This window comes from Amblyomma mixtum, chromosome 4 (genome assembly GCF_055824585.1).
Source record: "Amblyomma mixtum isolate Tamu chromosome 4, ASM5582458v1, whole genome shotgun sequence".
Taxonomy (NCBI): domain Eukaryota; kingdom Metazoa; phylum Arthropoda; class Arachnida; order Ixodida; family Ixodidae; genus Amblyomma; species Amblyomma mixtum.
The window spans coordinates 44959375-44971228 of record NC_143015.1 but is presented as its reverse complement, the minus strand read 5'-3'; the positions used below and the strand labels follow the sequence as shown (position 1 = coordinate 44971228).

The 11854-nt window shown below is 45.6% G+C and overlaps 1 protein-coding gene across 1 annotated transcript; it reads right to left on the bottom strand.

Annotated features, from left to right (window-relative positions):
• Positions 1-7844: 7844 nt before the first annotated feature.
• LOC149346387 (histone H3-like) lies at positions 7845-8723 on the bottom strand. Its single transcript, XM_089541314.1, has 2 exons — positions 8713-8723; positions 7845-8154 (listed from the first exon to the last, which is right to left on the bottom strand). Exons 1-2 carry the CDS (start codon positions 8721-8723, stop codon positions 7845-7847), a joined length of 321 nt encoding a protein of 106 aa, XP_089397440.1.
• Between the last annotated feature and the right edge of the window lie 3131 nt (positions 8724-11854).

Sequence of the window (11854 nt, the reverse complement as noted above, 5' to 3'; positions counted from 1 at the left end):
ATAAGAAAGGGTACGTCAAGCCTATTCTCTTGGGGATGGTAAGGCGATGAAAGGAGAAAATGCGATGCGCAGAAACGGAGAAGCTGCTCGACGGCGTCGGCGCTGAACTGCGGTATGTTTTTTTTTTTTTGCCTTAGGTTTCGGGGTACCTGCTGCTCCTCAAAGTCCGCTGCGTTAACGGCGACTGGCGGAGGAGGGCGCGTGGAATGCTCCGGTGAGAGCGTTGAGAATTCCAACTGAGTTCCAGCGACCTGGTAAATTCTTCGCGAAAGATCTGACGGATCGTGAATGCCAGATCACATGACGATGTTGTGTCTACAGCTGACACCGTTGTCACTCCGGACAAACTTCCGAATTTCGGTGCGATGCGACGCATTTTCAATTAATCAAACCTGCGGCAGTGCCCGAGACTTGCTTTGCCGATGAGGAAATTGTAGATGTATTCGGCGAATCCTTTAATTGGCCATCTTTGTCCTCTTGTGTCTTGCGAAGATAGACGAGCTTGCATAATTTAAATATTTGCTCAATGTACTTCTTAAATCTCTCACCGGGAAGCTGAGCCCTTTGCGCAAGTATTTGTTCAGCCCGCTTCATCTACGCTACAAGGTCGCCGAAGCACTTCACGAGCTCCTCTACAAGCTGGTCCCATGTTGCGAACGAATCCTCGTGGTTGTCATACCACTTTAGGGCCGTGTCGGTTGAAGAAAAGGGGACGTCGACAAGCCATGCGGTGGAGTACCACTATTGTAGCGATTCACCCGTTGGTAAGTGGGTAAGACATTCATCCACGTTGTCGCCGGTTGAGGTCGCGAACGACCGCGGCTCCCGGTAATGCTGCCAAGAACTGCCGGGCACAGACCACGGAGCGGCGCCGTCCAGGGACATCACGGGCACGGAAGGCGGCAGACCAGCAAGGCGACGACTCTGGCGAAGTTGCAGCTCGGAATCCATCTTCGGGGAACCTGTACACCTCGCACCTCCACCAAGATGCAAAAACAAGATGTTCAAGCCAGCTTGTTCAATCTCGCAAGTGCGACTGAATCCAGATGGGTCCGCTTGCAGAGCACTAGACTCTTCTACCTCGTTATCTCCATCTTCTGCATAGTCGTCGATGCCGACCACACAAATAGGCATCGTCTCTTCATGGGCCTCACAATTACTCCCACGCAGCCGAAGCCCGCAGGGCAATCTAAAAAGCGGCGCCTGAATGGCAGGTCTTATTTTGTAAGCTGCATTAGTGTAACATGACATCTCTAGCTCTATTATCGCGAATGTTTTCACATAATATTCAAATGGCTTTCATTTTTCAGAAATTATTTTTCATGTCCACTTGTGGCTATTTGCATAGGAGTAGAATGTCGCAGCAAATTGATCCTCCTTGTCAACTCACCTCGCAAGCTCTTGCAGGCTTTGAAGGGCCTGCAGTTCGATATATCTCCATTTTGCTTGCAAAGAACGAGCCAAAAGATTTCAATTATAATGTAATTACCTTAACTCAGTGTAGTAGTAGTAATTTCGAGCTGTTGTAAGCTGAAAAAAATTTACGCAAATAAGACGCAAAAAACACAACTCGGCCGGAAAGCTCCAGCGGATTGAGTATAAATTTTGTCGTAGAGTAAAATATGAAACTTTTATTTGACATACAATATATGACACAATATGCACCCTAGGGGCAGAAAGAGGAAGCTCATTTACATTTCAGGGGCAGTAAAGATTCTCACGCTGCTCGATGGATAAATAATAAGGTTGCGATTCTCATTAACGCGTTAGCATTCTTGTTGTCTTGCAGAAACAGCCCGGTTCTTCTGTAACGAAATTACTTGATTTGTGAATTGAGAAACCACATCACTAGATTCACGTAAATTCACAGGAACTACTCAGAACCGCCACATTTGAAATTCAGAATTACGTTCAAAATTTTGAAGTTAGCCCTCGTCGAACCTACCGCGCTGGCTGAGTGGTTAGCGCTTTCGGCTACTGAATCGGAGCTCCCGGGTGCGTGTTCGCCAAATGCAGCCGGTACAGCCAGCGATGACAGCGCCGCCCACCGGCAGGTAGCAGCCACATTAAGGCTGGTTATAAATATTCATTCAGAACGACGGCTTGACATCGCCGCTATGGCGCAGTGGATTAGAGGCACGTGTGGCGTATGGAAGGTCGGCCGTTCGGCTCCGCTCTCTGTAATGTAATTTTAGTGTTTTTTTTTAATTTCACTTTTTTTCCATTTTTACCCTTTTAGGCCGCAAATCGTGATGCTTAGTGGCATATAACGCCGTTTAAGAGGATTTATTATCGCTTTTAGGTAAGCCGTTGTGACAATCTTCAGTCACCCTGATCAATTCACCGTGGTTTCAAGCCTTGTGGCTGTACAGGCTGCAGTTGGCGAATACACATACCGGGTACAAGCCCGGCTGCGGCGGCCGCGTTTCGATAGAGGCGAACACAAAGGCGCCAATGTGCTGTGCGATATCAGCGCACGTTAATGATCCCCAGGTAGTCGAAATTATTCTGGAGGCCTCCATTATGGCACTTCTTTCTCTCTTTCTTCTGTATCTCCCACCTTTATCCCTTCCCTTACGGCGCGGTTCGCGTGTTCACCGAGAATGTGAGACAGCTACTGCGCCATTTCTTTTCCTCAAAAGCCCGTGTCTACCTCCTAAAAATTTGCCACTGGGCACACCTAAGAAATTTGTCCCTAGGCCCACCCCCAAATAATTGGGGATTGGCCCACCTTCAAATTTGGCAGTTGGCTCACCCCCAAAATAAGCCACTTGGCCTAACCTTAAATATTAGGAGTTCGGCCACCTCCAAAGCACTTCCCACTTGGCTCCCCACACAAATTTGGCACTTGGCCCCCTCCAAAAGGTTTTGCGGATGTCCCACCCTAAATTTGGCAGTTGCACTAATTTACAGATTGCCACTTGGCCCATCCCCAAATTTTGTTATAGGCGCACCTCCAATAGTTGGGCCTGGCGGTCTGGCAGTTGGCCCAATAGCAAAACTCAGCAGTTGGCTCACCCCCAAATTAGGCGCATGGCCTATTCCCGACATTTAACAGTGGGATCACCCCCCAAAATTTCTCAGTGCGCTCCCCTTGAATGTGTTAGGCTGGCAAAGTAGCTTGATTTGCAATTTTGACGCGAAAAGATGGTGTGCTGTGAAAGCGCGGGAAAAAGTGATTTCAACCAGTTGTGGCGGGAAAGGATGGCGTGATATGAAAATGGCAAGAAAATCTGGTTGCGAACAGCTTCTGGGGGGAAATAGCTGTACATGTGCAGCGGCAGGGCGCCTAGCATCCGTTTGCAAGGAGCTCATGGATAGACAGGCCGCATGACAGTGTCTCTATGTGAATTAGTTCGTTGTGTTTGCGTCTAAACACAAATATGGCAAAGTCTGGAAATTGAATCGCACGAAAGACATTGGAATTACGTAGGCGGGAAACCGAGAGCCTATAAACTATAGCATTTCTTTCACTAAGGAATCGTTAAGACGGCACGTAATTTCTTGCTCGCATTCTTGAATTTGTGTTGACTTCCAGACTTGCGCAGGAACGCACAAACTTTTGAGGTGCGTAACGAAATTTTAAAGATATTTTTCAGCAAAATGAGGGCGAAGCCGAAATAATTTAGCATCTAAAATTTAGTTTTTCATTGTCATCTCTTTCGATTCATCCCCTGTGTCAACTCATCACAAAGTATCAGAATAATCCTAATATTTTCATGCCGGAGCCCTCTTATATTGTTATTTACTCGCAGCGGGAACGCTCTCACAAATGTATCGCTGCTCTTTGCAATCTGCTTCTCAGGAACATTAAGAAGCTGACTGCTAATCTATAAAATATAATTAAAACGATTGCTAAGTAGGTATAAACTATTATACATTGCGTATTTGAGACAGCAGACGCACCTCTCCAAAATGATATTTTCAAAGACTGCGGTTTACAATCTTGTACACTCATTACCGAGTGGAATTCTTTGCCCCAGTCACTTTCAGGAGCTAGTTCAATAAGAGCGATAAGCAATGCAGTGGTATGCTTTTGCATGCGTCGTACTTGGCAACGGGTTTCTGTGAAACTACTGTTAATCTCAGAATACCATCGCGATGATTACGTGATGATTCTCTACTTGGTGCATGACACTCAGTGTTAGCTCAGGGATGTCTCATCCTGCTTCGAGTATAAAGGCATGTACTTTGCAGCCAGCTGAAATGACTGTGCAGCAATGATATTGCTGTACTGAAGAACGCAAAATTTTCCGAATGCAAGTTTCAATTGTTTTTCTGTATGCAAGCAGAGGATTTTGTGCCCTTCTTTGTCAAGGATGTGTCTGAAAAACTGCGACCCACTTAGAAACACCTGTTTTTGCGAGTGCGTGATTAATTTTCAAGGAGAAGCTGTTGGAAACTGGGTAACGCAATGATACGATGCGGTGGTGACCTTTCTCCAGGCGAGGTCAGCAGCAGCGTTGTCGTGATCTGAAAGAATATTTTCCGTCATTCTTTTCTTTTTTTATGTTTCTCTTCTTCTTTCGTCCTTCGTCTTTCTTTTTCTTTTATTCTTTTTACAATCCCTGAAATTATTTCTGTCTGTATGGTCGCTCCGCTTAGCTAGCGGTCACTTGTGCTCCCAGCTCCAGTCAATCCCCGGCAGAATTCCCTGACTTTCTAAAGTAATGCATCACCGATGATTTTAGGAGACGACGGCGTAAGCTTCTACGGTCCGATACTTTCACCAATTTACAGCATAAATTTTCCCGACAGTGTTTTTTTTTTCAAACCACTTCGCTATAATCAGTTAGGAAAAGGCACCACCTTTGAAATTGGCCCGTCCTTTGTTGTTGAACTGCGGTTGCGGTTACTTCTATTTATAGCAAAGTATGAACATCATGTAGCAAAGTACCTAATGCAGGTGCAAAGATATTGCTGATGTCTCGTCGTATTTTAATGCGCAAGCCTTTCTTGGCTCACGGTGGCGTGGACGGAAGTTGTTGACGGAAGGTGTGCGCGCGAACTGTCAATCATAAATTGTATGGTAATTAAAATAAAATGCAAATTGTGAGTAAGCGAAGGTGATATGAAACTTATATTTCATAGAAAGATATAAGTGAAAATGAAATAAGAACACTACTACGGGTGGTACCTACACAAGCTCTTAGCAGGTGGTAAGTTAGGTGGGCGGATGAGATTAAGAATTTTGCGGGGATACGGTGGCCGCAACTAGCAAAGGACAGGGTTGGTTAATTGGAGAGACATGAGAGAGGCCTTTACTCTGCAGCGGCCGTAGTCAGGCGGATGATGATGATGCCCTGAAAATAACTGAAGCTAGTGATTTTTTATGCATTTCGTGCGTCTAGGAGAAAAAAAATGGCTGAGGCTTAACTTGGTTAAGCCTGGAGAATGCGAAGCATCATCGTGTCGCGTAATTTGGAGGCGCACAACCACAGCGACGGCGCGAGGTGGGCCCCCGTTTCTCCACTGTCGTGACGTCATCGTGTCACGCGGTGTGACGTCATGTATCACGTGATTTGGAGGCGCATAACCACGGTGAAGGGCTGAAGTGGTAGCTAAAGTAGTATGCTTCGCATAAAACAGGGCCTACGAAGACGATGCACAAAAAGAGAAGGATGCAACTCAAGCGCTGTCTGGCGAAAAAAATTATGTTCAGAAGGAAACAGCATGCAATATGTGAGATTACGGTGCGTTTCCACCAAGCATGCGAGACATACAAGAATTACCCACGGCGCTCTTCGCTGCGAACTGCGCCACATCAGCAGTCGTAGTAAAGAGCGTCCTGGCAGATTTTCGGATGTTATGTAGCTTCCCTCGCATGTCTGGTGGACATGATTCGTATCCTCAAGTGGTATGCGTTCTTTAATTCAGTACAGAGTTTCGGTTGCTTGCGTTTACTTGTCACTGCTCGTCTTTGCCCCCGCTAGCCCTGTGTTTTTCTTTTGAAATGAATGTTACCCAACTTACCATTCCACTGCATTTCAGCTATGTTGAACAACCTCCGTGCTAACATATATGATAATCATAATAACGGCGTGTGCGGCGAGTTGGTTAATGATAAAATGAACAGCGGCGCAACGACAACAGCACTAGAAGAGGACGGTGTCCCTGTCCCAAACGTCTCCACTCCCAACAGCCCCAACATTTCCCAACATCCCACCCTACGAGCAACCATAGGCCTAGCGTCGCAGGCAACCACCTTGTTCTCCATTACCATCATGCACTAAGGTGTTGGTTACTTGTTTCCATTATTCCCATCTTTGGCTTTTTTCCGGTAGGGGAGTTCTTCATTACGGCGCCTCTCACAGATCGAGTAGCTTTGGGATTTTAAACCACACGAACCGAACCAAACCATCCACTTCTCTAGAGCTCTCGAGCGGCGCGCTCTGTCTTTTTTGTATTGCCCTCGCATTTCTGGCCACATCGTTGGCGCTTTTCCTCTAAAATCAGGCGTTCCTCAGAGTTCTTACCAATTGCCCTTTTCATCATCGTCGTCATCATTATCATCACCTCACTACGCCCACTGCTGTGCAGCGGCCTCTGCGCTATCTCTCCAATTAGCCCGGTCCTGTATCAACTATGGTCATCCTATCCCTGAAAACTTCTTAATCTCATCCAGCCACCTTTCTGCCGCCCGCCGCAACTCTTGCATTTTCTTGGAATCCATCCGTTACTCGTTAGGACCATCGGTCATCTTGCCTTCTCATTAAATGCCCTGCCCACGTCCGCCCACTTCTTCCTCAACATTTCTTCTAGGATGTCAAAAACCCGCATTTCTTCCCTGACGAGCTCTGCGCGCTTCCTGTTTCTTAACGTTACACCCATCATTTCACTTTCCATATCTCGCTGCATGGTCCTCAATTTAAGATGAACCCTTATTGTGGTTTGTCCTCTAAGTTTCTGCGCCATATGTTAGTACCGATAAGATACCGCTGTTATACTACTTTCTCTTGAGGGACGTTGGTAAAGTTCCATTCATAATTTCAGAGAACATGCCAAATGCTCTCCACCGCATTATCATTCAAATTATTTAGCTCTCTTGATTCGGATCTGCGCTCACTGCCTGCCTTAAGTAGATATAATCCCTTATCACTTCCAGCTCCTTGCTGCCTATTTTAAAATGTTGTTCGCTATAAGACTGCTGAAGGTGACTTACGTTTTCTGCATGTTATTTTTTAGACCAACGGTTCTGCTCTGCATGTCTAACTCATATATCATGATTTGACGTTCGTGTCTTGAGTTACTAAGCAAGACAATGTCATTAGAAAATTGCAGATTGCTAAGGTGTTCTTCATTAGCTCGTATCCCAAACTCTCCCTAATAGGTGAATGGCATTGGAAAGATCGTGTTTCCCTGCCTAAAACCCTTTGTTATTGGAATTTTATTAGTGATTTTGTAGTAGGACTTTGGTGACTGCGCAGCCGTTATAGATATCTTCCAGTATTTTTGCGTAAGGATCTTCTACAACCAGACTCCACAATGCCTGCATGACTGCTGAGGCTTCCTCTAAGTCAAATGCTTCCTCGCAATCTATAAAGACTCTATAAAGGAGTTGGTTACATTCTGCGCATAATAACTAACCTGCGGGAAGCCGCCGGGGTGTAAAAGTGCAGGCGAGTTCAGTACAAGGGCAGTGCGGAATCACTTTCAACACACTCACCCATTTCGCAGGAACAGACAGTCAGAGTAAAAAAAAGAGAGAGGTACCGGGGTCCTGAGCTCGTGTTCGTCTCGACCGTGCGCCCGTGGCCAACGCAAACGTTTGGGTGGTCCTGAGAAGGACCGTTGTGGAGCGTTGCTGCTGCTGCTGCTGCTGTGGCGGCGCCTCGAATGCGCTTTTAGGCGCGCTCGCCGCGGATGCGCCTCGCCAGCTGGATGTCCTTCGGCATGATGGTGACGCGCTTGGCGTGGATCGCGCACAGGTTGGTGTCCTCGAAGAGACCGACAAGGTATGCCTCGCTGGCCTCCTGAAGTGCCATGACGGCCGAGCTCTGGAAGCGCAGGTCGGTCTTGAAGTCCTGAGCGATTTCTCTCACCAGGCGCTGGAAGGGCAGCTTGCGGATGAGAAGTTCGGTCGATTTTTGGTATCGGCGAATTTCACGAAGTGCCACGGTGCCAGGCCTGTAACGGTGAGGCTTCTTCACTGGCCTGCTGGCGAGTATCCTTTATGAAAGCTTGCCTGTTCATTTTGTCGTTAAAAATCAAACGTTTTCCTGATTCTGTTAGCGATTTCTTTATTAAATAAGTAATAGGCAGCGAACAGTAACCCAATCGGTCTGAATTTTTAAAGTGCTTGGCATTTCCTCTCTCATTCATTGTATTAGAGTTCTTCCAAGCTTCTCGTGCGCTCGAGGTCAGAAGGCTTGGCGTAAGCGTAAGCTATGATTCTATGACTAGTGTCTCTACTGCAATCTGCCCTCCCTCCTTCAACAGTTCTGCTGTTACCTGATCACCTTCTGCTTTCCTCCTCTGCATTACTCTTAAGGTTTTACGTCCTCTTTCGTTACTGCGCGATGTCCCATCGTTGTGTGATACGGCGTAGTTCATGTATGTCCTGATTAGATTGGCTAAACGAGAGATTTGTGTAGAAAACCTCGGCAACATTAACTATCTTATCCATATCGCTATTGAGAGCGATTTTTCTGTCTTGACGCGTACCTCTGATTTTGCAGTCACCTAGTATCCTCTTCACCGCCTTTAAGCTACCTGCGTTCCATAGAGCTTGCACGATTCTATAGACATTAATCGTCGTTACGGTGCGCTTATTGATTAACTTGGATGGCTCTACCAGTGCTACTCTCTCTGTAGGGTTTGATGCTTTCATGCTTAGGGGTTTCTAAATCAGACCTCTCGTTTGCTGAGACAGCTTGTTAGTATCCTCTCGAAGTATCTACCGCCTAGTCTGCTGCGACCTGCGTACTGATAAGCTGTTAGCCGCAATGCCCCCTTAGCCTATATAAAGGACTTACCTTGAAAGCTAGTTCATATTATGGAATTATTTGTCAACGTCTGCATTATTATTAGCACAATTACAGCTGTTAACTATCGGCGCACAAAGATACTGCTTTTATGATGCGCACCATGCATGCTTTTATGATTGGCTCCTGTCCGTTAATGCCAGCAAATGAAAACTCCTTTTTCACGGCCCAAGCAATCGCCACGTTTCCACTTTGATCCTAACCTTCCACTAAGCTCTGTTCACCCTTACCAGTAGGCAGACGTCACATTGTTCCAGGATCTCTTCCGGTGCCTGCCCGAAATAAACAGGCTTACGTCCGCTAAGTGATATTCGGGCTTTTTGAAGCGTCAACCCCTTGAAGTTTTAAAGTGGCCTTTGACAAATCTCTTATTTGACGGAATCGAGAATACGGCACTCATCTGCTGTCTCCAGTTGGCACCAAGCAAATTTTATCAGCACACTAGAACCAGTACCAACTCGCACCACTAAGTTCATTTGTTCTAACTGTTCGTGCAGGAAGGTATCGCCACTTAAAAAACAAAAACAGTCAGTTGTGACAGCTCCTGCGCATCGTCAATGTATGCTTCTCTTCTCTTTGGTTTGTTCAAAACGTTTTTTTACAATTCACTTGGTCAACCAGTACACAGCGCCCCTCTACCTCGCATGCCTGATTGGACATGCGATCCAGTATAGCAGGGGGCAAATTCTGGTTGGTAATGGTGCATATTGGGTGGAAAGGCACCAATGGACGAAAAACAGCCCGTGTTGTTTGCTTGTTCTTTCTGTCTTTTGTTCTTTTGTGCTCTTGCGCGCAATATTCAATATCCATGAAGTATATATGACAGAAGCCAACAGCCACAGAAACCAAAGGGCACAGGGGATTTTTTTTTTATTTATTTATTTTGTGGTGTTGATCAATTTAGAATATTACTGAATATGTTATCGCTTAAAGCTAATTGATTAGAAAAGCAGAAGAAAAAACAACCACATGCCGCCGGTGGGATCCGAGCCCCCGACCTCCGAATAGTTATTTTGGCAACGCGCACAAGCCTCATTTTTGCCGTGCCCTTTTTTTAATACTGCGACCAACTAGAACGGCCTTTCCAGCAAAGTACGTGCAATCACCTGCATACCAGTGTTTCTTAGCACTTTAAATAACCACTATAATGATCTCTTGTGTGAATCTTAACAAAGCAGTTTTTATCATCGCATCCCTTATGCTCTTAATGTATTAAATTAAATGAAGTATTTGGGATAACATTCGCCGCTAAGTTCAACTGATTAAACTCGAAGAGAAGTAAGAGATTAAATACGATCAATAAGAACATGCTTCCACGATTCGCTGTTGTTTCGAGTACTAGTTTGCTCCTAACTGACCCAAGTGTAATTCTCAGAGCGCCGCTCGAGCGCTGTGATCAATTTATTTGATGTCTGCAGAATAACAGCCACACATTCTGACAAAGCATGCAGCTGTTTGACATACATATTTAATTCCGAGATTCATACAAAAGAAGCGGCAGGCTTATGTACGCATTTTCAAAACTTTTCCTAGCAGCGGAGCGCCTGGTGTGCGAGGTCACTGAACAGCATTTTTTAATTGGATTCCAGGGAGGACGTTGAGGCCACATTTAAAGGCTACAGCTTCACAGCGCATAACTTCAATGAGGCCAGGCATTCGAGGCAAGTTGGAACTGCTTAGTGCTTCTTTCAGTCACCTTGTTTCTCAAAACTACGAAACTGGTCAACTTGTCTTAAGGTTCTAGCGTTAAGTTTTGCCATATTCAGTTTGCAATGCCCGCCTAGCCACAGCCAGACATTTCCCACAGTGAAAGTGATTAAAAAGCAGTCAGAAAGGGTGTGCAGCAAGTAGACACAGCTTCTCTTTACTATTCACAGAGCGTTTGCAGGAGGTGCTCGAGATTTATATTGGGAAGTGTTGTGTATAAGAGCTAGCGAACAATTTTTTAGCGACGTGCTATTTGCTGATTATTCTCATGCGAAGTAACTCCGGATCCCAATTTCAAAGCACATCCGAATGCTTAGACTGTAATTGCGAACGAATGAGCATAAATTCATAATGAAGAATTACAAAGTTATCTTAAATAGTTATAAGCAATTCCTAACTCATTAGAAAATCATCCAACCGCTGCCATTGAGCTTTACGGAAAAGCTATAGAGCTTCGACAGGAACTTAGAAGTTAAAGAAAAGTTCGTCCTGGTCCGATCTTTATGCCGGGAACATTGCCTCTCCGGGAAAATCGATTGTAGTGGGAAGTGTGTTCCCAAGCCATTCCGTCGGAACGCAGAGAGACTGCTTTGTAAGTGCGTAGAGTATTGATATAAGTGTCAAAAAGTGCCTCCTCGAAAAGTCTAACTTTCCTATCCTTTCAAAATGCTTCCCATGTTTTAACTCAAACGTCTATAAAATACGGCAGAAAGGCAGAAAGAAAGTGGATTTGCCTGTTAGGTGGTTCTATTTATAGCTCGCAGGTATGCGAAATAACAGTGAATAATACAGCGCATAGTACGTCAACCCATTACTGAGCGCCTTTTTATATTTACGCCGCCGCGGTGGCTCAGCGGTTATGGTGCTCGGCTGTTGACCCAAAAGACGCGGGTTCGATCCCGGCCGCGGCAGCTAGAATTTCTTTGGAAGAGAAATTCTAGAGGCCCATGTACTGTGCGATGTCAGTGCACGTTAAAGAAACCCAGGTGGTCGAAATTTCCGGAGCCCTCCACTACGGCGTCTCTCATAGCCTTAGTCGCTTTGGGACGTTAAACCCCATAAACCAAACCAAACCAAACCTTTTATATTTAGGTGTCTGAGTGACGTTTTTAATGTACTCTCGCTTTCCACTTCAGTAAGGTGTCTGAAATTAACTACAGCGC